This window comes from Otolemur garnettii, unplaced genomic scaffold, assembly GCF_000181295.1.
Source record: "Otolemur garnettii isolate 467f Iridium unplaced genomic scaffold, OtoGar3 scaffold00249, whole genome shotgun sequence".
Taxonomy (NCBI): Eukaryota; Metazoa; Chordata; class Mammalia; order Primates; family Galagidae; genus Otolemur; species Otolemur garnettii.
The window spans coordinates 309,236-335,557 of record NW_003852644.1 but is presented as its reverse complement, the minus strand read 5'-3'; the positions used below and the strand labels follow the sequence as shown (position 1 = coordinate 335,557).

The window sequence follows — 26,322 nt, the reverse complement described above, 5'->3', positions numbered from 1 at the left end:
CAGAAGCCCATGCACTGGTCCTGAAACAAGGCCCAGTTGCCGATGAAGCTTTTCATTCTCTTGTCATGGAAGGCAAAGAGGAGACCAAGTGAGCACTTCCAAAGCTACATATACTGGGTTTGAAGGACTCACTTTTATTCTGGAGTAAGGCCCTGCCTGTTTGCCCATCTGTGTTAGTATGGAAATAATAGGTAGCAGGTTATAAGGTGCCTGCACATGGGAGCATACACACATGTGCTAGCCTCTGAAATCTGGGGAGCAATGGTGTGGTTCACAGCATCCCGACATCTGGGGCCAGCTGCCTAGAAAAAGGTTTTTCTTGGACTGGGGCGTGCATACAGCCTGAGCACTCTCTCCCTGGCTTCAGTTATGGTTTTCAAGCAGTTATTTTGATTCAAAGAGAGTAGGTGCTCTTAAAAAGTTGAGTGAAAATAACTGATTAGTTCAGAATTCTTGAGAAGCAGTGACTTCAATGTGATAAAGTCAAACTGAACAGCCATGGGGCTTAAGATCCTATGGAAGAATCAGTGTGGTTTCTAGAGGGAAGATGGGTGTGCTTTGGGCCCCATTTCGTCATATGCAGGGACCTGACCAGCCAGTGTCTACGTGGGTATCGACACTTGGAACAACCTGGAACTCCAAGGCTCTTAACTGATAGGACCCACTTATACCAGCATGTAGAAGACACGAGACAACATAGGTGGCCTCAGAGCAGGGCAGGGTGCTGTATTAGCTGCTAGAAGAGCTAACTCGGTCTTAGGCTGCAGTAAACAGAAGTGAGACAGCCACCAGGAGTAAGGCCCTGCTAGTCCCCACCCTCCAGTTTGGGCAGCTCTGGACTCTGCAGCAGGACAGGGGGTACGATGGGTTAAAGCCCATCTGGAGGTAGCTGGGGGTTCATAGGTACAGCCTGGCAGATGGTACAGGTGAGCAGCCAGTTAATTTAGCACATAAATGTGTGTTGTGGGGAATGAGGAAAATACCTGGCCTGTCCCAGGCATGGTATTTGAGACACTAGCATCCCACCTGAGAGAGGGCACACAGGCTGTCTGAGTGTAAAAGCTACTCTCCTTCTTCTCCCGGGCACTCTTTAAGTTCCAGGCAGGCCAGGGCTAAGGGACACTACTCAGAGTTCAGAACTCAGCTAGAGAAACTCCTTTGACCCCTGGAAACTCCTTAAACATGGAGTTCTTTGGTCCCACCTCACCCAGCTCTGCAGGATCCTGGTCTCTGGGGATGGGCCTAAGGACTCTGTCCCTCTGGAAAGTTCCCTAGGGCATTCTGATATGCCCAGACTCCTGTGCCCCTGGGCTGGGAGCACAGGTAGCCCATGGTGGCAGGAGAGAGTGAAGTTTGAGAAGGCTTCATAAGACTAGTGGCCTTTGAGCAGACTTTTACAGTATCAGCAGGGGGCCCCATGGGAGTACAGTGGAAGCTTGGTGGGGGCCTAGGGCCCAAATAGTGGCAAGCATGCAGGCACAGCATCATGAGAAAGCAGGGGGCACACTTGGAAAGGCAGCCATGGTGGCCAGGTTGTAGGCCACGGTTGGGAGCTTGGACTTCATCCTTAGGACAATAGCGAGAGCCTACAGGGGCCCCAGTGTGAAGGGCAGCTCTGGAGGGGCCTGGGAGAAGAGGGGCCCCTGTGATTGTGCTCCTTGAGACTACTGGGAGTGAACACAGGACCCAGGGCACTGAGGACAGGTTTGGGCAAGTTGCACGAAAGAGTCTTTGGAGCAAGCTGCTGGCAATATGTGACAGACAGGTTGGAGACAGATATTAAAGAGGGGGTGTAGCCTCAAATCCTGTCCCAGTCTATTGCCTAAACAGACTCCCAAGGGGGACCTAGCTGGTTGGCCTCAGTACCAGCAGAGATGGTGGCTTACGTGGGCTGCACAGGTTGGGACACAGTGCTGTCCTTTTTTCTGGCAGGTCCCCAGGGAAGAGAAGCGATTGGCTCTATGTCAGAGGAGGTGGGACTGAGGTCCTGACAAGAGCATGCAGAGGCAGGGAGTAAAGAGTGTCACCTGAGAGAAGGTGGCCCAGGCCTTGCAGGTGGAGGAGTCACGAGGGCAGCAGGCAGCCATCTAGAGGCTGCCGGGCTGAGGATGGGCTCGGGCTCTGGTCTCTTCCTCCTGTCTAGGAGCTTTAATGCATAAAGGCTCTGCAGGGTGGAGGAGGGCACCAGGCAGGCAGGGACAGGGAGCAGAGACACAGAAGGGACAGCAACTCTCCTGGGAGGGTGGCAGGTGGGAGAATGATGGTGGCCTCAGGTGCAGAGGCCCTCTGGGGTGGGGCAGACAGAGGCCAGGCTGTGGTGGGATCACAAGGGAGTTGGAGAGAAGAACATGGGAAAACACCAAGTCTGGAACATTCTGGCAAGAAGGTTGCAGAGGCAGAGATGGGGCAGATATCAGAGTAGTTCTGGCACATGGGCTATCACGAAGCCTTTGCAAGAGGCTGCTGCTGGACACCAGATGCAGCCTTAGCTTTGAAGAAGACTAGCTGATGGCCTCAGCCATGGTGTTTAGAGATGTGGATGAGCAGAAAGGACCACTGAATTAAGTCTTTCCATGGTATTTACAGTATAACCCAATGAACAGTGAACTTGCCAAAGGCTATTTGAAATGGGCATCTCTTCCCAAGAATGTCACTTGCCTATGATCCGGGGCAAAGTTCCCATCAAGTAAAGCGAGGCCTGGCAGTTAAGTGGACAGCACTGCTCTGTGCCCCTGAGAGACAGCCACTAGTCCTTCAGCTGGCACCTGCACCTGCTATGTGGGTGGTACCTGGGCTCTGAGGGAGGGTCAGGGACAGGTGATCTCAGTACCAAAGCCATAGGTAGGCACACTCATGGATGGCCAAGGGGAACTAGCAACTGTTTTTGTGACCTTGGCAGCAAGAGCAAAGGCTGGTGCTGGGCTCAGACTACCCCTTCTCTGCATCATGCTTGCTGTGGCAGAGGAGCCAGAGGAGCCATGAAAGATGGTGGCTTACCTGGGTCTGAATCCGGTTGAGGCCCCGGAACCAGAGGATCTGGCCCCTGCGGAGCTCACGCTCAGCGTGGTCAATCTCTTCTTCCCCCTCGGCCAGCTCCTCGTCAGTCATCTCGTCCTTCCCAGGCCCATGGCCTGCCTCCTTCAGGCACTTGAGCTGACTGGTGGGGATGGTGGCGATGACCTGGGGGAGCCGCAGTCGAGGGACAGCAAGGAGAGGTGGCCATGAGAGCAGGCCTGGGACCCAGACTCCCAACTCCTTCGGTGTTGGCTGAGGCCAGCATCTGTGCCTAACCCCCCAGCATTGCAGACACAGGCATGGGACATCCTGTCCTGAACTCCGCAACTGTAGGCCTGGGCTGCATCTGTCTAGTGCCACTTTCTGTTCTCCAGAAGGAGACACTGGCCTCTTTCCTTCAAAGGGGGTTATTTTCCATGTTTATCAAAGAGAGCAAAGTCAGTACAGCCCTCAGGAAATGCTGAGCTGAGCAGCATTTCCTAGGAGTGTGTGCTGAAGCACTCCTGGCAACTGGGAGGGGGTCCCTAGAACATGCTGCCTGAGGGGGGCATTGTTCACTGGGAGGCCTTTTGGGATGTGATCTGAAGTTTATGTGAACAGCATGATTTATGGTGGGGGTCTTGGGCCCTAGGGTGTTGACTCAACCTTGAGGGCTAGGGACTAAGGACAGCCACATGAGTGCTGCACACCCTTGTGACTGACCCCAAGGAATGCCAAGGACACCTCAGTCTGGGGGAGCATCCCTGGGTGGCAATACTCAGTTCATGTTGTCCTGCATCTTTGCTGGGAGAATTAAGCAGTCTTCACAACCACCCTGGAAGGAATGCCTAGAAGATGTTTCTTGGTGTCTCTTGGAGAGGGCATCTCTTGGGGTAAGAAAGGCCTAGAGAAGGGCCCATTGGGGACTGGAGAGCGAGGTGACAAGGATGGTGACAGCTGAAAAGGGCAGGGAGAGGAAGATCCGGGCAGGAATGAAGAGAGGCTCTGTGCTTTGCAGACCACTGGGAAGAGGAGGAGACATTCTAGAAGGACACAGAAGCTGCAGAAAGGGGTTACAGGCATCTAGAGTTCTAGAACAATACATCCTGTCCATCTTGTGTGTCTAAGCAAGTGTCTTCATCGAATGTTGCTAGCAAGGGACTCAAGGACCTGTTCACAGAGATCCCCTACTATTCAGTTTTTTCACATGAACACGTTTTGTTTTTGTAATTGGAAAAAGTTAAAAACTAAAAGGACCACTTGGTAGTCCTGAGAGGTCAGGCTACAGGCTGTTGCCATGTTCCTGGGGGAGGCCAGGATATCCATTGGAACCAGAAGCCTTATGTCCTGGGAGCTTGAGGACTCCCCCCATGCTGTGTTTAGGGTCCAGGTTTTGGGAACTGATGGGACTGCATGGAGTGACCAGGTCCAAGTGTGGCTCTGAGATAAGGTATGTATAATGGCAGATGGAAAGAGAAGAATTCTCAAGATGGAGGAACTGGGTGGGCTGTCCCTGAGGACACTAACGCTGGGGACCACCAGGAAGACAGCAGACCCTCTGGCTGCCTCAGGGAGATACCAGTGGATTAAGAAACAAAACCTAGAGTGCTATGGACTGAATTGTTTGCCCCCAAATTCATAACTTGAAGCCCTAAACCTGAGTGTGGCTATATTTAGAGCTATGAAGTGAACAAGGTTACATGAGGTCATCAGGGTGGGGACCTGATCTGACAGTTAGTGCCCTTTAGAGAGCTTAAAGATAGCTGTCTACAAGCCAGCAAGGAGCCCTCACTGGGAACTGATCCCTGCTGGCTCCCTGATCTTGGACTTTCAGCCTCCAGAACTGTGAGAAAATGTCATGTATAAGTGTCCAGTCTGTGGTATTGTGTTATGGCAGCACAACCTGATTAAGACACACAGAGAAGTGGATCCTGGGCTCAGCTTCCTATGCCAATGTTCTAGAACTCCAGAGAAATGCTTTCAGAGGCTTCTTGTGTACTGGCAGTCTGGGCTGGCTCTGTGCCTGTGCCCTGGCCACCTGCAGCCACTCCGGCTGTTTCTTCCTGGTTTAATCATCAGGTTGTCTAAACTTCTGTGTGTGCAGAGCTTTAGCTGCAGCCCACAGAGCTGTCACTTTCTGTTAGATCAAAATATTTCCTAATTTCTCTTAAGAGTTTCTCTTTGCCCCTCAGATTATTTAGCAAGGTGTTGTTTAATTTTAAATATGTGGGGATTGTCCAAGCCATAAAATTGTTTGAAGGGGAAATTTTTGGCTCCTATCATGGAAAGGGAAGTGGCAGATAGTTTTCTGGGACTCTGTGACATCCTGGCTATTGTCCTTTGCATTCCCTCTGTTGACATTCTCACTTGGTGGCATGTCACAGGGTGGGCTCTGAGCTTCTGAAGCAGGGGTTTGGGCAATGGGGGCCATCCCTAGTGCTATCCACACAGCAGACCAGAAGTGGAGCAAGGTGGAGAAAGCTGACCAGAAAGATACTTACCTGTCCCCAGACCAGCTCCCCAACACCAACAAACAGGCACCAGAGCCACTGTTCTGTGGACAGTGGGGAGCAGCTGAAGGGTTTCCCGCCGAACTGGACGATGACAATCTGCAGAAGATGAGTGGGAGAAGGGCAGGTCCAGTGGTGGCTCTAAGGCCACTCTTATTCTTGAGGCTGGCCCCACCCCTTGAAGGCCTATCCATCCTGGTTGGAGTCAGAGGGGCTGTCAGTTCCCTGGGGCAGGTGGGGTACTCTTGGCAAGAGGGCCTTCATTTCTCCATCAGTGAGTGACTAAGGAAGTCTTCACCACCAGGCCAAGGGCACCATGATGGAGCAGCTGCAGCCTTGGCCACCCTACCTTGATTATTATCCTGATGCTTTGTTAATATCTGCCCTGCATGTAAGTGCCAGGCATACCCGAGTCACCCAGCCTTGGCCTCCTATCTCTTTGGTTTAACTACAAATCAATTAATTCAAATCCCATACTCTAGTCACCTCTACTGGACTCTCACACTCTGGGCCACTATGTCTCTGCTCTCATCACCCACGGCACCACGAGGAATGCCCTTCCACCTGGGACTGGCCACACTGATCCATACTGGTCAGTCCTGAGCATGCTTGCCCTGCCTTGCCCATTTCTTCCCAAGGAAGCCACAGTGAAGGCTCTTGCTCATGGCTCTGTCTCTTCCTAGCTGGTGCTTTCCCTTGTGGCCCCCATGGTGTGGCATGCCTCCTCCTCTTGGGACCTGTAATAAACTATCATGTGATGGTACACACCTCCTGATCTGCTGGCCTCAACTACAGCGTCTGTGAGAAGAGTTAGTTCTGATGAAGGCCCACCAAACCCTTCTGGAGGCCTGCAGGTGACCCCAGGGCAAGCCCACTGAGGTATGGAAGATGAAACACAGAGAAGGCACAGTGCTGTGTGGGAGGTGGGTGGGGCAGGGAGGCCACTGCGAGGGGAGACGAGGGCTGAGGTGGAGCTTCCCCTTCTACCTGAATCCCGAAGGTGCCCAGGACAATGGTGCAGAAGATGGGGTTGCTGAAGATGCCGTCAAACACGTTCCTCTCTCCGTGGATCTTGCGGGCATTGATCTCGTTGAAGAGCTGCATCATCACGAAGGTGTTGAAGATGATGGTGTAGTGCTCCGAGGGTGGCGAGTGCAGGGGCGCATCCCTCCCACTGTCAATGTCGAAGAAGAGCTCCCCTGGAAGCCGAGGGCCACATTACTCAGGAGCAAGACAACAGTGTGTAGCTCCTCACAGAGTCCCTTGTCCCAGAGGGTGACAGATTTGAACTCATGGCAAAGGCCCAAGGAGCCAAACACAAGCCCAAGTAGAGTCCTGAGACCCTGCAGGCCCAGGGTCACACCTAGGCTGCTGGCACTGAAGCTGCCAGGGGAGGGGAGAAGAACTTTGGATGGAGGAATGTTCTAGTGCTGTGTTCTTCAGACCCTAGCTGGCAGAGAGCAGCTGGACTTAGGCCCTACGCTGGCAATGCCAGCTTGCTGCTCCCAAGAAATCAGAGAAAGGGCTCCCCAGAAGATTCTCAGGTACTGACATTTGGGGGCCCCTATACCCTTGGGGTCTTACCCCTTGGCAAATACTATCCCTGCACACACCATGATGCACCCTGAAAGCTGAGGCACACTCGGCCCTGTAAGGCAGTGACAGGTGACCCGTGATTATGGCTCTTTCTAAGGTCCTTATGTGGATCTGGGACCATATAGTCAAGGATCACCAGATGCTGGAGAGCACCCCTGACTGACATAAGGCCACAGGCAAACTGACAAACTGCCCCACAGGAAAGCTGCTGCCACCACTGTCACCAGGGCTGGTCTGCAAGGCCAATGGCATGCATGGCGTGCTTGGGGCTCCCATTCTTCTCCCAGGGTGCTATCTTCTCAGCAGGCCAGGGTTGGTACCCCCCCATTCCTTCTTTCCCCTATCCTGCTTCCTGAGCCCCTGGCCACCTCACTTGCTGCTTGGCCATTCCTGCATGCTGACCCCCTCCTCCTCCTCCCTGGTCATTGTCCGCTGAATAGTCCTGGGGTATGTGGGTGAATGGATCTGGGTACTACTCTGTCCCCAGGGTTACTGTGGCCACTCTGGGGCTGGGTGGAGGAAGAGAGAGTTTGCCTGAGCAGTGGACAAGACTTCAGGGCAGTGGAGCTGTTTGTCAGCTGCGAAGGAGTCGGGCTCCTGGCGTGGGCAGGCGCTGTGTGGGCTGGCAGGGAGGCGAGGGCCAGCCAGTCAAAAAGTGCCGCATCTCACCCTATGCTGGGCCTGGACTCAGATGGATGTGCACCACATGGGGTCTGAGCCCGAGAGGGACAGAAACAGTGTCCCAGAGGCCTCCTGTGTGCCTCTGAGGTAGGCTGTGCCTTGGGCCAACCTACCGACGAAGAGCAGGGTAAAGATGATGGCAAGCTGGTAGACAGCGTGGCCTAGGATGTTCTTCATCATAGTGCGCGAGATGAGGGGCTTGTCCCGGCCATAGGGCTTCCGCAGCAGCAGCGACTCAGTGGGTGGCTCTGTCGCCAGGGCCAGAGAGGCAAATGTGTCCATGATCAAGTTCACCCACAACATCTGCACAGCTTTGAGAGGAGAGTCCTGTGAAGAGGAGGCAGTCACCCTTCCAGAAGGCCTGGGCCCGGAAAAACAGCAGCTCCTGGGGAGAAACTCAGCATGGGGTCAGTGTCACCAGCATTTCATGCCCATAAAAATGTGACATCTCATCCCTATGCTGTCTTTAGGCTAGCAGGGGTTTCTCCTGGGCATTCAAGTGCCTGCCTTGCTCTCTGATCTGGTGGCAGGGACATACAAAGGTATGGTCTAAATCCTTTACAAGCTGCCATGGGGTCAAGGGTCTGGCATTGGGGACCAAGTAAAGAGCGCTCTCATTGCCCCTTGCAGCCAGGGACAGAGGAGGCAGAAACTCTGAAGTGTACCTTCCTTCTCCTCAGCTCCTCTGAGGTGTTTCAAAGTCAGCCTCATAGGAGCCAGACACACAAGGCCCCCTATTGTATGATTCCTTTCACATGGAACTTCCAGAACTGACAAATTCATGTGAGAGAAAGCAGATGAGTGGTTGCCAGGGGCTTGGGGAGGGTGGAGTAGACAGTGACTGCTAATGGGGACAGGGCTTCCTTTTGGGGTGGTGAGAATGTTCTGGGAGTAGGTGGGGTAATGGTTGTGCAGTGCTGTGCTAACCATCACTGAATTATGCACTTTAAAAGGGTTAAAATTCTTATTATGGTGAAGGTTATGCTATGTGAATTTTATCTTAATTAAAACAAATCTTTGAAAGGGGAAAGTTGACCAGGAAGTAATTTAACTACTTGTCCACAGCAAACTTAACCCTTCTGATGGGGGACAAGGAAATTCTGGACACACAGAGACTCACACCCGGCATTCCTGGCAGAACCATTCATGACAGCCCCAAAGTGGAAATGATCCACCATCCAGTGGCAGTGAGGGGATAACCAAAACGTGGCACATCTGCACCATGGGGTATTATGTGGCCATAAAAGGGATGAAATTCTGCCCTGTACTACAATGTGGATGAACCTTGAACACATGTACTAAGTGACATGTTAGACACAAAAGGGCACATATGACTTGGTCCCTTTGCGATTAGGTGTCCAGAACAGGCAAATCCACAGAGAAAGCAGATGAGTGGTTGCCAGGGGCCAGGGGAGGAGGCCTAGGGAGTGACTGTCAACTGGGATGGGATTTCCTTTGCAACTGATGAGAATGTTCTGGAATTAGCTAGAGATGATGGCTATACAACATTGTAAATCTATTATTGTGCCACTGAATGTTGTATGCTAAAATGGTGAATTTTTTGGTATGTGAATTTGATTTCAATAAAAAAATCTGTAGCAAAGAAAAAAACATTCTGTCTTCCAATCTGGCCCTGAGGCCTGAGCACTTCAGCTTGAGTCATAGTCACTGCCTTTGCAGATCTTGTGCTTGTGGGAGGGAGAGCCCTGCTGTTCTTGTCAGGGCATGGCAGCTCCCGGTGCCCACCTGAGTAATGCAGGCGCCTGTGAAGGCCACAATCACGGCCACCACGTTGACTGTCAGCTGGAACTGCAGGAACTTAGAGATACTGTCATAGACGTTTCGACCCCACATCACTGCCTTGACAATGCTCGTGAAGTTGTCATCTGTCAGGATGATGTCAGAGGCCTCCTTGGCTACATCAGTTCCTGCGATGCCCTGGGGGTGGGGGTGACATATAATGTCTGAGCGGTCCCTGCCCCAGTCCCTCTCAGTCACCTGGCCCACCTGGGCTCATTCCCTTCCAAATAAGGCCACTCAGCTGAGAAGAGTCAAGCTTTTTATCCAACATGTTCCTGCATTACAAACAGCAGCTTGTGACATCTCACAGAAAGGGAGGCTCTGCTCTTAAACAGAGTGCTGACAACATGGCCTTCAACCTGACCTCATACAAGGTCCAGCTGCCAACACGTGGCCACCAGGCAGCCTGCAGTCTGTTCTTAGTGCTCTAGGGAGGCCTGCTATGGGAGAAGCCCCTGAAAGCCCTGGATGGGGATGCTTCAGGCAGGGAGGGATCTGTCTTCCCAGCCTCCATCCCAATACTTTGACAAAGATGCAGCTGCAGCTGTACAAGGTGCTAGTCCCTGTCTCTGCCTCAGGGTTGGCCCTGTGACAGCTAGCAGCCCTCAGCTTGGTGCTCACAACTCCCTGAGTGTGGATTCTGGGCAAGGCTAAGTTGAATGTGGCTCACGAAAGGGTGGGGAGAGGGGCTCCCTGGGGGGCTGCCAGACCGCCCTGTTTATAGGGGTCAGGGCCTTATGGAAACAACATAAAAGAAGCACAGAGGAAAGGTCCTTTTGGGGACTCTGCTCATCCTGTCTGGGGCCAGGAGTCCATCCAGAGTGTGGACTGGGAGTGGGTGATGGCAGGCAGGTGCCATCACTGACCAGGCCCCTGCTCCCATTCCACTTCCTTTCTGTGATACAGTCCCACCATCACCTTGGGCATCACATACCCTGACTGGCAGAGCCCACACAGGCCCAAGTGGCCAGGATCATGCATGGCACTCTGCAACCGACCCAAACACTGGCTCCTACTTTCTGGTACAAAGCTAATATCCCTGCTATGGACACAGGCCTCACGTGCTGTGCTAAGCTGGGCTGATGCTGTGTGGCTTACCATGGCAAAGCCCACGTCGGCCTTCTTGAGGGCAGGCCCATCATTGGTGCCATCCCCAGTCACGGCCACTACTTGCCGCTGCTCACCAGTGGTGCTGTCTATAATTCCTGGAACACAGAGTGGGGCAGGGCAGGCTGGTGCCATCTGTCACCACAGCTCCATGGGGCCCAGCCCAGGGATCTTGGGGGCAGTGTCTGGCTCTGAAAACCCTTTGGGGTTGTGCCTGTGCTACTGTCTTTATCTTCTGTGCTCCCCATCACCTGCGTAATCATGTCTCCAGGTTTAACCAGACAGCCCTGTCCCTCTACCCACACCCGGCCTTGTCACCCAGTGAGACTGGCTCACTTGTTCGGGTCATAGGAGATGCTGCTGAGTGTGTGATTTGTTAGAAGGAAGAGGCCCAGCATCATGTGACTTGGGTAAGTGTGTCCTGCTCCTGGGCCTCAGTTTCCCCATCTTTTACGACGAGGGGACAGGCTCTATGGGCCTGTCTTGCTTGGGCATTTTCCATTCATCCTGTTAATCCAGAAGGGCAGAGTTGGGGCGAGAGACTCCTTTACCTTTGACCAGAGTGTGCTTGTCAGTAGGTGACGAGCGAGCAAGCACCCTCAGCTTGGGCCACACCTTGTCCAGCCGCTCCTGCTCTATCTGGGAAGGCACACGGAGGCTGCAGTGAGGGCCGGGTGGGGTGGGGTGGGGGTGGTCTGGGTGCGGGCAGCTACCTCGCCTTTCTCGTTGCGGATGCGCCGGTTGAACTCCTTCCCCTCCAGGCACAGGAAGTCCTCCCCGGGGTGGATGATGCCGCACTTGGCTGCAATGGCCCTTGCTGTGTTGATGTTGTCCCCAGTTACCATGCGGACTGTGATGCCGGCACGCTGGCATTTGCGGATAGCTTCTGGGACCTGGAAGAGACAAGGCCACACATACATAGAGTCCAGGCTGTGCCCTTTCCTCTAGTCAGATCTGCAGATGGTAGAGGCCCAGCAGAGTGACAGTAGTCCCAATGCAAGGACTTTCTGGAGGGCTGGCTGGCCCAGATGCAGTGCAGAAGTTGGTGGTGCTGCCATACCACACAACCCAGCCACAGAGGGCAGGTGCCTTCCTTAGGCTCCCAGCCCACCTCCCTGGGTACCTCCTTCACCATATGGGGCCTAGGGACAGTGACGTCTCAGATCAAGGCCCTGACAGCCTGGAAAACAAGGCCTAGGTCATCCTGGGTCACCTGGTGGGCTGACAAGGTGGCTCTGTCAGCCCTAAAGAACAATGTAGGTGCCTCCTACCCCCAGCCACTGTGCCAGCTTCCCAATGGCCAGCAGGACCCTGACTCAGGGCAGCCACCTGACTTGGGGCCAAGCTTGGGGCATCTCTTTCACTTACCTCAAATTTTTAAAATAATATAATAAGACTTTTTTCTCAGAAATTAATCTTTTCGTCAGAGCTGTAGGTTTCCCATCATAAGCAGGGAGAATGGAATGTTGCTTTGGGCATGTGGCATGCATTTCACTTTCAAATACAGATGCTACTCAATTTATGGGGTTACATCCTGAGAAAGCCATTGTAAGTTGACAAGATCATAAGTCAAAAATGCATTTAATAGATTGTGGCCTGGCCTGGTCTACCTTAAATGTGCTCAGAGTGTGCACACTGACCTGCACTTGGGCAAGACTACCTCATGCTGGGCCCATGTCACAGCAAAGTGTTGAGGACCTCATGGGACTTTTTGAATAGCCCACTGGGGAATGGAGTGGCCATGCAGGGACCTGATGTCCAGTTTCCACTGACTGTGTACAGCCTCCTCACTGAGCCAAGCATCACTATAGCTGGGGCTCATCTCTATCATGTTAGATTCTGGAAAAAGGGACGGAGAAAGGTATCCCTTTAGTGCTAAGTGGGGATTGAGAGAGGGAAGCCTGGATATCAGACAGGAGGTTGTAGCTTTGTGCAGTGATGGGGGCCAGGGAGGATTGTTTCCAAACGAATGAGGAGGCACATGGCTTTTCAGATTCAGAGGAGAGCAAGACAGGGTCATATAGTTGATGTCACTGTGCGGGGGAAGGAACAGTGAGGGGACAGGAAAGGAGGGAGAGGAAGAGCAGGTTCAGAATTTGGGAGGTGAATTAGGAGGTCAGGCCCAGGCCTGCTAACTTTGCACTGGACCCTGTGAGCACCAGTGGGCTGAGCACAGAAGCCCTGGGGACAGTCACTGAGCCCCAGAAGGAGAAAGCCCAAGAGCATGTGGGTGACCCAGGTGTGGCTCAGCCCTTGGCCTAGGGAGCTTGGCAGGTGGGGTGGATATGCAGAAGCATGAGCCAGGCAGTGGGGGGACTGAGGAGGGTAGCCGGGAGACCCCACAGGAGGATGTTGGTCATTGGCCTGGGAGTCCCCTGCATGCTGATGGCCCCTGAGGCTGGGAGAGGATGTGACCTCAGCCAGGAAGAGACTGGGGGCAAGAAGATAGGAGACCCACTTCACGCTATAACAGATTGACCAAGGATCCCTTCAGCAAAGATAGCCTGGGAAGAGCCCAGCTGCAGTGTGCGACTTGTACCTACATCCCAGAATGTGTGTCCTTGCTCACAGAGCAGTAACACTTTCTGCTCTTGGAAGATCTTGGGGTGCTAGACAGCAATACCAATACCATGAGCCACAGACAGGAAGACAACCCTCTTTTGCACCAGTCCCTGAAGCTGTTGGATGCCATCCCTCTACTGCCACCAAGCGGCTGTGATGGGCCTGAGAACCAGGGGCTCTGTGCTGATAGCAGTGGATGAATAGCTCTGGTGACTCAAAGGTCCTCATCTCCAGAGGCTACCTCTCAGACCTCTCCCTTGGGGAGACACTGTCCTTCCTCATATGGGTGCCAGAGAAGTTGCCAATAGCCCCTACCTGGCATGAACTCAGCTGGACTTCAGGCTTCCTGTGCCTCCTGGGTATAACCCCAAGGGCCCCCCTCTGGTTGTGGCCATCTGCACCTGTAAGTACTATGCCAGGCTTGACCAGGCCCCATGGGCCTTCCTGCCAGCTGTCTGTACCCAGAACTTGGCTGGGCCCTCTCTGCTACCTCCTTGGCCCCCAACCCAGCCTTGAGACTAGGGTCTGCCAGATAGACTCTTTTAGTCATTCTCAAGCCAGAAGAAGCTGTTCCTATTCCCTGAGTCCCTTTGCCAAGGCTGCTTGTGTGTGAGCACAGCCCTCCTCCACTCTGTGTCTCAGTTTCTCCCTGGTCCAACAGAGGAACTTGGTGGCTCCTGAAGGGAAAGGCCAGAGCCCATGTCTGCCAGGGGTGGCTCTTTCCTGTCTCGCCAACATGCTCTGCTCTCCTGGCTCAGCTGGATGCAGTGGCTCACCCCTGTCTGCCTGCTGACCTGTGCCACCACTCTCTACTGCTATCCAGGGTCCCCCAGGCCAGGCTCAAGGTGCTCCCTCTTGGAATGTAGGCTGCCATGTTGACAATTTGGATGCACCACGAACTGTGTTGTGAATTGAGTGCTGTCGGCATGTGGCCCAATGCATGAATGCTTGTGTCCTGAAGGAGAGCCTGGGGGCTGCTCCCCTAGGGCGCACCTATACCCCCAGAATGGTTTCTACAAATGGGAGTTCACAGGCTAACTGGCAGGACCAAGGGGGTCCTGCTTCTGGCACAAGGTAGGAGCCATTGGAGAGGCCTCATTCAGGTAGCATGCACCTCCATGCCTTACACACGCCTTCTAGGGCCTGGCGTCCTGAAGACTTGCACTCTCTTGAGGGTCTGCCATCTTTAAAGACCAAGAAAATGTTCTCCCAATATCAAGGCCCTGACTGGCCTAATTTGTCCTCCTTTGCTCTGATCTTGTATTTGCCACTGTTGCAGCTATGAATCTGTCCGGGTGACATCACTCATACAAAGATGCTTCTGCAATCTCTCTCCAGCCAGGATCTTTGCTTTGTGTCATGCACTACTACAGCCATCTGCCTGCCCACTTGTCATGTCTACAGGGATGCCCTGAACCTCATGCAGCCCCAACCAATCCTTCAACTGGGAACTGCCGACCCTGTCCCCCTAACCTGTACCCTTTCAGGCTCCACCACCCTCTCTAGCCCATCAGCCCTACATGGATCAGCTGCCAATGATCAAGGGTCTAACTGCCACCCTCTCCTACCTGGTAGAAGGTGGAGCCTGAGGCAGGCCCATAGGCCCAATGGGGGTGGGCACGACAGGATAAAACCCTGGTGTGGTGCCACCCAGTGAGAGGGGCAAAGTGTAGTGCAGAGGGTGTGATTCTGAAGGCCAGCTGGGAGGGGGAGGGGCAAAGGATGTTTCCTCCTTGATGTCAGCATCCAAGCCCCTCACAGTTACCAGGCCATTCACAGAGGAGGGGTGTCTACCTCAGGTCGCACAGGGTCCTCGATGCCCACGACAGCTATGCAAGTGAGGTCACCCACAACCTCATTTTCGTTGTCCCAGTCAGGCTCCTGGTCTGCAGAGAAGTCCCGATAGGCAATGCAGATGGTGCGGAGGCCATCACAGGCCATTGGCTCGATGATCTTCTTCACCATGTCGTCTCGGTCCCGAGGACGGAAGCCTCGCAGCTCCCCGTTGCTGTTTAAAATGTTGGTGCACCTAGGGCGGGGCAGGGTGGGGGGCGGGGAGAGAACAAGAGGAAGAGAGGCAGTCACACTGGATTGGGGCAACCTTAGCCAAGGACTGGTGTCCTTATAAAAGGAGGACAGGACACAGAGAGACACAGGGAGAGGGCCATGTGATGGCAGGCAGAGATTGGAGAGATTCAGCTATAAGCTAAGGTCTGCTGAGTGAGGCCATGGGGCAAGGGTGCAGAACGGTGGCAAAAACTGAATGCCAGGGCAATCAGCTGTCACCATGTAGTGGGGACATGACATGGCAACTCTGAAGACCCCAGGAGCTTTTCAGATGGGACAGGAAAGAACAAAGGAGGTGAGGGCCCCAGAGGCAGGTGGAAGAAGTGACTGGGGCCTCGATGTGCAGGTGCTGTGGGAGGCCAGAGGCAAAGGAAATGAGACGGAATGGGACAGACCAGGTGCTTGGTGGAGAGACTGCACATCCCCCTTACTTCACCTTCACAGCTTTGCTGAGGTAGAATTCACACAGTGCATAATTTGCCCATTTAAAGTGAATAATGTGATGGCATCACCATCATGTAACTCCAGGACATGTTCCTCCCTCTAAAAGAAGGCCCACATATGCAATAGCAAAAATGCATCAACTGGCTCCAGCACAAGTTTAAAGCATGTGTGCATCTCAGGACACTATCAAGAGAGTGGAAAGATGACGGCCCAGGGTGGGAGAGCGTGTTCACCAAGCAGGTACTGATGAGGGAATATACTCCAGAACATACAAAGAACTCTCACAACTCAATGATGAAAAGACAAATAACTCAACTCAAAAGTGAGCAAAGGACTCAAATAGACAATCCTCCAAAGAAGACAAATGGCCCCTAAGTACATGAGAAAATGCTTACTGTCATTAGTTACAGGGAAATGCAACTCAAAACCACCATGAGACCCACCTCACATCCACTAGGACGGCTGCCATCATCACTTTGACATCAGAAAGTAAGCATTATTGAGGATGAGGAGGAATTGGAAGTGTTGTATATTGCTGGTAGGAATGTAGAGTGGTGCTTCCCTCATGGTGCCCCTTTTGGTGGCTCCTCAGAAAGTTAAACATAGAGGTACCATATGGCCCAGCAATTCCACTCCTGGCTACATTCCTTAGAAGCCTGAGCATGGGTGTTCAGTTGAAAAGTTGTATGAATATTCACGGCAGTACTACAGACAGCAGCTGCAGGGTGGAAATGACTCAAGTGTCCAGGAACACATGCATGAATAAACAAACCGTGACCCAAGCAGACAGTGGGACAGTAGCAGCAGTAGAGAAGAATGACATGTGGGTACACTGCAAACTGTAAAACTTTGCACTAAGAAGCCAGACACAAGAGGCCACATCCTGTGTGACTCCATTTCTGTGAAATGCCCAGAGCAGACCCATCCACATGAGTGGGGCATGGGGAGGGACTGCTAATGGGCACAGGGTTCCTTTTGGGGTGATGACCATGTTTAGAAACTGGATGGTGGTGATTGCACAACATTGTGAAGATACTTAATGCCACTGAAATGTCCACATTATTTATTTATTTATTTGAGACAGTCACACTATGTCACCCTGGGTAGAGTGCTGTGGCGTCACAGCTCACAGTAACCTCAAACTCTTGGGCTTAAGCGATTCTCTCGCCTCAACCTCCCAAGTAGCTGTGATTACAGGCATCTGCCACAATGCCTGGCTATTTTGTTGTTGTTGTTGCAGTTGTCATTGTTGTTTTAGCTTGCCCGGGCTGGGTTCAAACCCACCAGCCTCAGTGTATGTGGCCGGTGCCCTACCCATTGAGTTACGAGTGCTGCCTGAATTGTCCACTTTAAAGTGGTGAGAAAGGTCCACATTCTGTTAAGTTTATTTCACTATGACAATAAACAAACTCCACACCCTCAGCCCCTGGCCCTCCCTGCGCCCACTCACTTTTTCAGTAGGATCTCTGAGGCCCCCTTGCTGAAGAGGCGGAAGCTGCCATCAGGCATGCGGATGGCCGTGCTCATGGACTTGCGGACTGAGTTGAAGGTGTACACTTTGTAGAGCTTGTCTTCTGGAATCTGCTCCCGTACAGGCTGGAAGTCCCGTTTCAGGTCCAGGACGAAGCCCAGCAGAGCACACTCTGTCTTATTGCCCACTTGGCGTGGGAGAGCGCCTTCCTTCTCTGGAGGCTGGTAGGCAAGGAGAGCAAGCATGGCACTGGGTGCCCAAGACCCCCTCCTGGCTACCCTCGGGGCCCCAGCACATCTTAAGGTGTGGGAAGCAGGCAGAGAGCAGAGGAAGGCAGAGTTTAAATCATTCACTAGGCTTGGAAAGGCCTTCCAGAATCTGCAGGCCTCATCCAGTAGCCAGAGCCACTGTTGGGCCAGGGATGGGGAGGATGATGGCCCACACTCCCGAGACCATGTGGCTCTGGCCCCTCAGGACAACACGTGCCATACTTCCAGCATGGCCCCACCCGCACCAGCCCACCCTGCCAGCTCACTAGTATCTTGGTGGTGTAGGCACTGTTGACAGAGATGGCATGGACCAGGAGGTCGAGGATCTTGGGAGTCAGGGCACTGGGGGCCGGGACCTCTTTGTAGTGGGTGTCCCCTAGGTAGGACTGTACCACGGTCATACGGTTGGTGGTGAGTGTGCCTGTCTTGTCAGAGCAGATGGCTGTGGCATTGCCCATGGTCTCACAGGCATCCAGGTGGCGAACCAAGTTGTTGTCCTTCATCATTTTCTGCAAAGGGTACAGATGACAGTGGAGTGTGGGGTTGCTCAGTTTCCGAGGAGGAGTGGCGGGAGCTGGTCAGCACAAATGTGGTGTGTGACTCTGCTCTGCTCAGCCAGTGGGCCATTCATAGCCCAATTGGGGACTTTAGTCAGCACTGAGCTGACAGCAAGGCTGGAAAGGTACTGCCTGGATTGGGTGCTACCCTGCAGTCAAGGCCTCAGAAATCTCATCCAGCTTGGGGCTCACCTGGGTCCTCCCGTGCCCAAGGCCCCTCTCAGCTGCCTGCTGTCCTGTGGCTCCCTGGCCCCAGCTTGGTTCCCCCACACTCTGCCCACTGCCTCCTTGACCCAGCCTCTGTAGGTAGCACTGGCACATGTGCCTGTACCCTCAAATCCTCTGCCCTTGTCCTACCCCCGCCTGCATCCTGCATGTGGCAACTGCTGGGCCCTGCCCGCTGCCTGCCCCCTTCCTGGCTCATCTTGTTGTCCCCAGGAACCTGGCAAAGGAGGTCTCAGCACTTCCCTCCTCCTCTTGGGATCCCAAAGTGTCCCAGCCCTCACTGTGGCTGCTTCCCATCCCAGTTCCTGGACCTGTAAAATGGTAGAATTGTAGGTACTATATACCTTGACAGAGTAAGCTAAGGAGATGGTGACAGCCAGAGGCAGGCCTTCTGGGACCGCCACAACCAGCACAGTGACACCGATGATGAAGAACTTTACGAAGTACTGCACGTAGACAGGGGTGCACTCTGCCAGCCATGCCCGGCTGTCCACCACGAAGGTCTCAATCACAAAGTAGAGGACCAGGATGATGACGGTGATAGCGGACATCACTAGCCCTGCCAGAGTGGATGGGGCAGGAAGGGAGGCGAGGAAGAGGAGGGAAGAAGAGGTATAGACCCTGCAGAGGAATAAGCCTTTTCCAAGGGCTCCCAGCAGGAAGGAGTCCCATGTTTTGGGATAAATAGCTCGAGGCCTGGCCTTGCACAGTAAGTGTGGGGACCCCCAGAGGGCCTTTGCTGGAGGCCCTAGATGGCCAGAGGGGTGTGGCTGGGGAGGACCAGCAAGCTTTGACCCCCCTCAGAAGTTGGGGTGCCACCAGCTGGCTGCCTTTCCACTGTGCCCCAGGCAGAGCCTGGAGCTTTGGGTTGGGAGCCCTGTGGGTAATGTGAGCAATATGCCTGCTCTGGGGCCCTTGTGGGGAGTTGGCCAGGCCCCGATGGCCATCCCTGGCTCTGGCCGGCCCCACCGGCTCCTGGCCCATACATCCCTGCCGAATCCCTTCCCGCTTGCCTGCAGCCTAGTGTCTTCCACACCCGGCCCTACCTGCTTTTCCGATCTGCACGGCCAGTTTCGTAAGCTTCCCTTGAAGGACTGACTTCTCCTTCTTGGGCACATTGGCTTTCTTCTTCTCTCGCTCCTCCATCTCCCCACCCTCTGCACTCTTCAGGGGCTGCATTTCCATGGCAACTGCCCCATCCTGCTTCTTAGCTGCATATAGAGGAACCCCATAGCCAAGGTTAGGGCCTGGCTAGAGTAGAGACTACAAGGAGCTTTCACAGGGAAAGACATGCCACACCATACACAAGTACACAGGTCAGTGGAACTCTCTAATTTCCACACTCCTTTCTCTTGCCCACCTCCTAAGCCCCAGACCCCTAGGGTAGATGGGGCAGCCCCAGCACTATCCTAGGTGGGACAGAGAGATGGTTCTTTTGGGGAAAGGAAGGACAGACAGAAGCAGAAGGTATTTGGGCACACAGATAGGGTGACCAGTTCTGGAATGACCCAAATTTCAATACCTGAGAACAGAGGCCTCTGGCCCAAGGAATGTTCCAGAACCCTGAGCTGACTCATTTGTCCACTGGTGTTCAAACCATGTCCTCATTCTAGTTGTGGGAGGGGTCTAAGAGCCTTCAAGCCATCTCTTTCCTTTCATCAGTCTATCCCCTGGGCTGTGCAGGCAAGCCTCATCTGTCTGTCCAGTTGCCTCCCCCTGGAGTAAGCAGCCTCTTCCCTCCTCCTTGAGTGTCTGGTCTTCCTCCCTGTTGCCCTTGACATGATAGTGGCATGCTCCCCAGCTCTGGCCTCTGCTCTCCATCACCTCCCTCTACTCTGGCCATGCCAACTCCATGGCTCCAGGGTCTTGGCGACTGCCCAAAGGAGTTATGTCCACCCTACCTGTGTCTTGTGTCCCTGCTCCTAACCAGCGACTGGGGAATTCCCCAGACCTGTTTTTCTCCCTCTCCATCCTTGGGCCCCTCACCTCCGTCTCCTTCTCACCTGACAGTCTGAGGACACTCACCATGGCTTTTTCCTCCCAGTGCCTCAGGTACACACAGCAGCACCATCCAGTTAGCCCACTTCAGCTGTGCGCCCCAACTACTGCCTCTCCCCCTTAACCCAGGGCTTAGGCCACTGGGCCATCCCTTGCCCCAAATGTCCTCCTAGCCCTAGTTCTCTAAGCTCCAAGTGGCTTCTCTGACTCTGTCATGGGCCCTAGGTCCCTGGTGAGCACACAGCATACCACTTAGGAATATTGTCCCTGTGTCCCCCTCATGTGGTGGCCTTCCAGAAGGCCTGAGCCATGCTCTAAACCACCTTTGGATTGTCTGCCCCTCTCCTCCCTTCCATGGGCTACCACCTGCCCTCTAGCCACTTCTGCTGCCTGTGTGTGCCTCATGGCAGGCCTAGGTACCCACCAGGCATACAGGCTGAGTGCGGAACCAGGCCTCTCGCCTTGGCTGGCCCCTCTCTCCTTGGCCCACAGGCTCAAGAGACTAACTGTCTTCTGGCTTTAGCCCCACAGGCTGGGATGCAGAGCTTTGGGAAAGTTACCTGCTTTGTACCTCAGTTTTCTTATCTGGCCAAAGTGGTCCTAGTATGCCCATGCACAGATGAACTTTATGTACTTTCTGGGCTAAGGCAGGGACAAACTTCAGCTACCTGATGGCTGGGCTTCCATCCTTTAGGTGGCTAGTCTGAGCTTCCAGCAGTATCTGTGGACAGGATGCCTAGAGCAGCCTTAGGAGTGTGCCCTCTCCTCCCTCTGCACCAGGATGGGACCATGGAGCCCACTCACCTAGTCTCCAGGTGTGACTTCTGCCGCCGAGATGGGCACCACCCCCTCTGCCTTCCCCCCTGCCCCCCAGTGCCATGCCCTCTGACAGCCCCAACCCCAGTGTTCTTAGTGCCGAGCAGTGCAGCGGCGCATGTTACCTTTGGTCTGGCTACCGTCCATCGCCCCATCTTGCTGCTTGCCTACAATGGAAGAGGGACGACAGACACGGAGGCTTGAGAACACCCCGGTGGCACACATGCAGGCATGGAGGATAGCCTGGGGGCTGTGTGGCAACAGGCAGCAGACGGAGGGGCCTGATTGCTGGTGGCCCTGACTGCTGCCCAAAGTGGTACCTTCTCCATGTCCTGTACTCTCCAGGCTCACCCTGTCACTACCTCCCACCACAAGGTCACCACAAACTTCTGGTATTCCTGAGCAAGACCCCTGGCAGGGGCTTCCCCTTGGGCCTTGATCCAGCCCCATAAGGAACCCCTAAACCAGTCCTTGATGGATACTGGGTCATGTATGGCCATCAGTGGGAGATTTCCAGAAGCAGGGACCTCCCCCAGTTGGAATGTTGCTCCCCCAGAATCTGCTTGAGGGGTTCACTTATATGGCAGCCAGCAGCCAGCAGCCTGCTACCCTGGCCTAGGGACTGGATTTCTCTGCAACTCAGCCTGTGCTTTACAGGGATAGAAGGTTGAGACCCTGGGACTCTGCTTGGCCTTAGGCACCTGCCAGGTACCTCTTGGTCATTGGTTAACTCAGGGTGGGGCTTCCTTGTGTACCCAGGGCCACTGCATGGTAGGGCTGGAAGGGGCATGGGCATCAGGCGGGCACCAGGTAGACCTGTCTAGGAGCTCAGGTGGCAGGTGCAGCCCTCCCAGAGGCCAGGGTGCCGCCTAGCCCTTCTAATGGCTGAAGTTAGAGGAGCTTTCCTGAGGGCCACATCCACAATGGCTCTGGACCCAGAGACAAATCAGCTAGGGCAGTAGGGGTTTGTGGGCTGAACTATTAGTCACCATCCAATAGCTCCTGTCCCTGGGGATCCAAGTGGCTTGTGGGATCAGAGTCTGGGGTCCCCAGGGATGGAGAGAGGTCTAGTACCCCTAAAGGATTGGGGGGACAGTTCAGAGGCGAAAGAGACTTCCAGGTGGCAAGGAAGACATCTATAGACATACGATGACAGCATGGTGACAATACAGTACATCAAGGGACATGTTGGTCATGGGCCCAGAGAAGGACTGTAGAGCCCATCTGCAGACAGCCAGGGAACCTTTGGAGGTGGGAGGGCTGGGGATGAGTGTGGTAGGAAAAGGAGGTCTGGACCTGGCATGGGGGGCAGGAGTGGAGGGAGGGGATGTAGGGAAGGACAACATATGAAGGAGAAAGGTACATAGGCGTCAAGGTCAAAAGATACGAAATAGTGGGTAGTGGGTGGAAAGGGGACCAGGGAGGCCATGAGGGAGATGGCAAAGGGGTGACTGTGCTGCTGCTGTTGCCCCTCCAGGGCCCCTCAGGGTCCCCTGTTAGGGCCTGCCCTGCCTGATGGTGCTGGAGAGGGGGACAGGGTTGGGTATGGGAGGGGCTGGAATGTCCAGTCAAGTTTGAAGAGGACAAGCCTAGGACTGAGTTGGGAAGGACACCAGCATTTACGGGACTGAGCAGGAGGTGAAGGGTCTGGAAAGGAGGCACAGAAGCCACTGAGAATGTGCTTCCATGAGGCCATGGGATAGGACTTTGGGGGCCCCTGGAGGGCCTGGGATAGAAAGGGCTCCCTGCCAACCAGCTGGGCATGAGGACACAAGCCAGGGTCAACTGGGCTTCCTCTGGAGAGAAACCTGGGGAGCCCAGCCCAGCCCAGGGCCTACCTATTACCCTATGTACCCCCAGGGTACTTGCTGCAGGGACAGAGGACTGGTATGACAAAGAAGAGGTGACAGAGGTGCTCATGTAGGTAGACACAGGCCTAGGTTGCCAGGAGACAGGCTGAAAGCCCATAGAATCTTCTAGGCAACATCAGCTTACTCAGCTCATCTCCTCATCGCCTCTAGGAGGAGGGACCTCCTCAAGGTGGCCCAGGGCTGGGGCTGCCATCTGCTTTCCTTAGGCTCATCTGTCCCCTCACAAGCCTTGACTGACAACTCCTCCCCAGCTCAGCAGCCCTGGGGCCCAGCTAGAGGCTCAGGCAGGAAGCAGAGTTCTCTCGTATCTAGAAAGCTGTTCCCCACCTGCCATGTACTGCAAGAGACATGTGAGGGCAAACCCAGGCCTGGGCAAGATGGGGTGGGGAGACCTAGCAGGGGTGCACTGAGGGTAGCTCTGCAGGTTCGTTAGCCCCTAGACATTGTTGTACCCCAGGGCAAAGGCTGCCACCCCAGGGTAGGCTGTCCACCCTCACCCCAGCCCACCTCTCATCAGTAATGGTCCCCCTTTCAGGAGCCCTGTCTTAGTCAGCCAGCCTCACTGAGCTCAGGAGATTCTACTTCTGACATCTCACCCCCATTTCTCTGGCTGTCATGTTAGTCTGAGACCCTCAGCTCCCCAGTGAGTGCTGGCCATCTAGGCAGGGCACTCTCCCTCACCCTAGGCACATGTGTCCCAAAGCATTGAGGGAGCGAGATGTAAGGGAGGCTACCCTTACACAGACCTAGAGGGGCCTGAACTGCTGACTCTCCTGGGGAAAATCTCCACTGAGGGCCAGCTCTGGGATGGGGCCAGCAGGACACCAACAGCAGGCAGACAAAGCATAAAGAGCAGGCCGTGTGAATGGAGGGCTACATAAAGAGCAGGTCATGTGAATGGAGGGTGAATGATGTCTGTGGTGCTGTACCTTTCTTATCCTTCTTCTCCTCCTCTTCTCCACCAGCTCCAAGCAAGGTAAAGATGATTCCTGTCTGGGAATTCACACCAACGGCTGTCACCACCATCCTTCCAGAACCCTCCATAACATGAGTGCCTAGCAGAGCAACACAGAGAGACCAGACTGTACACCCTGCTGGAAGACACGCTCAGCAGGGACTTAGCACCAGAGGGCACTAGGGACAGTATTGACCTGAAGCTGGCCCACAAAGGAGGACCTTGCCCAGAGGCATAGGGGAGGCATTCTCAGGGCCCATGTCCAGCTTCCAGCCTTTCTGTCCTGTTTCCCACTGGATTTCCTACTGGGCTACACACTGGGCTAAGGCAGAACCTCCTGGGAAGGAACACTGACCCATAGGCCTCCTCCAGAGTCAGGACTCAGAGCAGCACGGCGCTGTGCTGGCCCCCCAGGAAGCCTGTCCTCTTGGGACTTTGCAGTCAGCAAACAAAGGGCCTTGCTGTGCTAGGAGGCCCCATTTTCTTGCCCTGTGGCTGGAAATGCCAGTGCAGGCCTTGTGGTGGGGGCAGTCTTTGACCCCCTAACTGGAAGAGCTGCCTAGGTAGGCTCTGGTTGAGGCCAGGCCTGGCAGGCTGGCCTTGGACTTGGATGCTGGCCCCAATGGCTTCCAAGGTGGCTGGCTGGGAGAGCAGCCCTCACCTGAGAGCAGCATGGGGTCTTTGTCAGCTGACTTGCGCACATGGTCTGACTCCCCTGTCAGGGAGCTCTCGTCAAGCTTGAGGTCGTTGCCTTGGATGAGGACACCATCAGCAGGAAGTAGGTCTCCTAAAGGACAGTCGGGAGCCATACTAGAGGCTGTGGGTCCTGGGGCTTTTCTCCCCACCATTTCCTCCTGGAAGCGCCAGCATCCTTGGGAAAGGGACCTGGGACACCTCTTCTTCCACCTCTGCCTTTCTGGGTGGAATCACCCACATCTAACCATGTTGTCCAGCTCCCAGGGAATGGGGACACTGCATCTTTCATGGAGAAAAGACCTGCATTTGAAACCCTCCCCATCCACCCTGTCTCATGCCTCCCACACTCCTCTGGGTGGAATCACCCACATCTAACCATGTTGTCCAGCTCCCAGGGAATGGGGACACTGCATCTTTCATGGAGAAAAGACCTGCATTTGAAACCCTCCCCATCCACCCTGTCTCATGCCTCCCACACTCCTCTAGCCCCAGCCTACTACAGGTGATGGCACATGCACTCCTTGGAACTGAGCCTGTGCTGTGGGGGTCTCCTCTGGCTCACCCTCCCTGGAAATGACAGCAGGCTCCCTTGGCAGGGTGAGCAGACATTGGCACACTCACCGTACTTAACCTGGGCGATGTCCCCCACCACCAGTGCGGCCACAGGAACCTGGAGGAGCTGCCCATTCCGGATGACTGTGAACTTCTGCTCCTGCTCAATCCGGCTCTGCAGGCCTCGGAACTGCTTCTCCTTGCTCCAGTCATTGAAGGCTGTGACGAGCACCACGCAGATAACGGACAGCAGGATGGCAGCACCTTCGATCCAGCCAGCCTCAGCCTCCCCCTCATCTTCTGCCCCACCTGACACATTCCCGCAGGCTGCGCCAAGGACACAGGGGAGGAAAACATAGAGAAGTCACATGTGCCCATGAGCCTGCCCACCAAGAGTCCTGGCCCTGAGTGTAGGACATCCATGAGCTTCCCTCAGCTCAGGCCCTGCCCTCACCTGCACTCTCCTCCCCAGGTGGGGCATAGAATGAGAGGCCCAGGGAGACGATGGCAGCCACCTCCAGGATGATGAGTGTCACGTCCTGCAGGGCTTCCCACACCAACTGAAGGAAGGTCTTGGGCTGCTTGGGAGGGATAAAGTTCTGCCCGTAGATCTGCCTGCGCTTCTCCAAGTCATTGGTGTTGTCTGCCAGGCCTGCACGGTGCCCAGGAGGCACGGGAAGAGGCACTGGGGCAGGCTCGCCTCACATGCCCAGGTGCCCAGTTCCTGACCAGGGTCCACCCTCCCTCTGGGCCACCCTTTGTGCACAGCCTTGGGGGCACATGTATGGAGTGAGCATGCGCCCCTCTGGCAACCATCACGGGGTGGAAGGGCTGCCACCCTCCTCTCCACACAGATGAGAAACATGCCTAGGAGGCCGGGACCTGTCCCCAGGCCATGCCCTCCCTCTTCTGTTCTCCCAATTTTGGGGCTGTCCTGTGCCACCTCCCAACTTCCTGTAATGGGGGTTTGAAGGAAGGTGATAATACCCGTTAAGGGGAACACAGAGGGAGCCCGGGGGGCCCGGAGAGCAGCCAGCCACCCCATGGGGGGAGAGCACGTGTCTAGAGGGACTTTAGAGGAAATGTGGGGAGGATCACCAGTCAAGGGAGTTGGGGGTGACATGAGCATGCTTCCAACCAGATGCCAAAGA

General features: G+C 54.6%; 1 protein-coding gene across 3 annotated transcripts in view; it reads right to left on the bottom strand.

Annotated features, from left to right (window-relative positions):
• Positions 1-26,322, bottom strand: part of ATP2B3 (ATPase plasma membrane Ca2+ transporting 3) — a 40,937-nt gene that overhangs the window by 10,125 nt on the left and 4,490 nt on the right. For 2 of the 3 annotated variants that reach the window (XM_012813224.2, XM_003802528.3), the window contains exons 2-19: positions 25,626-25,823; positions 25,241-25,498; positions 24,585-24,710; positions 23,898-24,023; positions 21,223-21,264; positions 19,330-19,494; positions 18,628-18,842; positions 17,768-18,010; positions 17,212-17,453; positions 15,045-15,279; positions 11,402-11,581; positions 11,240-11,327; positions 10,680-10,786; positions 9,528-9,719; positions 7,895-8,108; positions 6,492-6,703; positions 5,496-5,603; positions 2,998-3,180 (exon numbers count right to left, since the gene is read on the bottom strand). In XM_012813224.2, coding sequence (XP_012668678.1) covers positions 2,998-3,180; positions 5,496-5,603; positions 6,492-6,703; positions 7,895-8,108; positions 9,528-9,719; positions 10,680-10,786; positions 11,240-11,327; positions 11,402-11,581; positions 15,045-15,279; positions 17,212-17,453; positions 17,768-18,010; positions 18,628-18,842; positions 19,330-19,494; positions 21,223-21,264; positions 23,898-24,023; positions 24,585-24,710; positions 25,241-25,498; positions 25,626-25,823 — 3,134 coding nt within the window. The remainder of the gene's footprint in view (positions 1-2,997; positions 3,181-5,495; positions 5,604-6,491; positions 6,704-7,894; positions 8,109-9,527; positions 9,720-10,679; positions 10,787-11,239; positions 11,328-11,401; positions 11,582-15,044; positions 15,280-17,211; positions 17,454-17,767; positions 18,011-18,627; positions 18,843-19,329; positions 19,495-21,222; positions 21,265-23,897; positions 24,024-24,584; positions 24,711-25,240; positions 25,499-25,625; positions 25,824-26,322) is intronic. The other variant, XM_012813223.2, reaches the window with a different exon arrangement.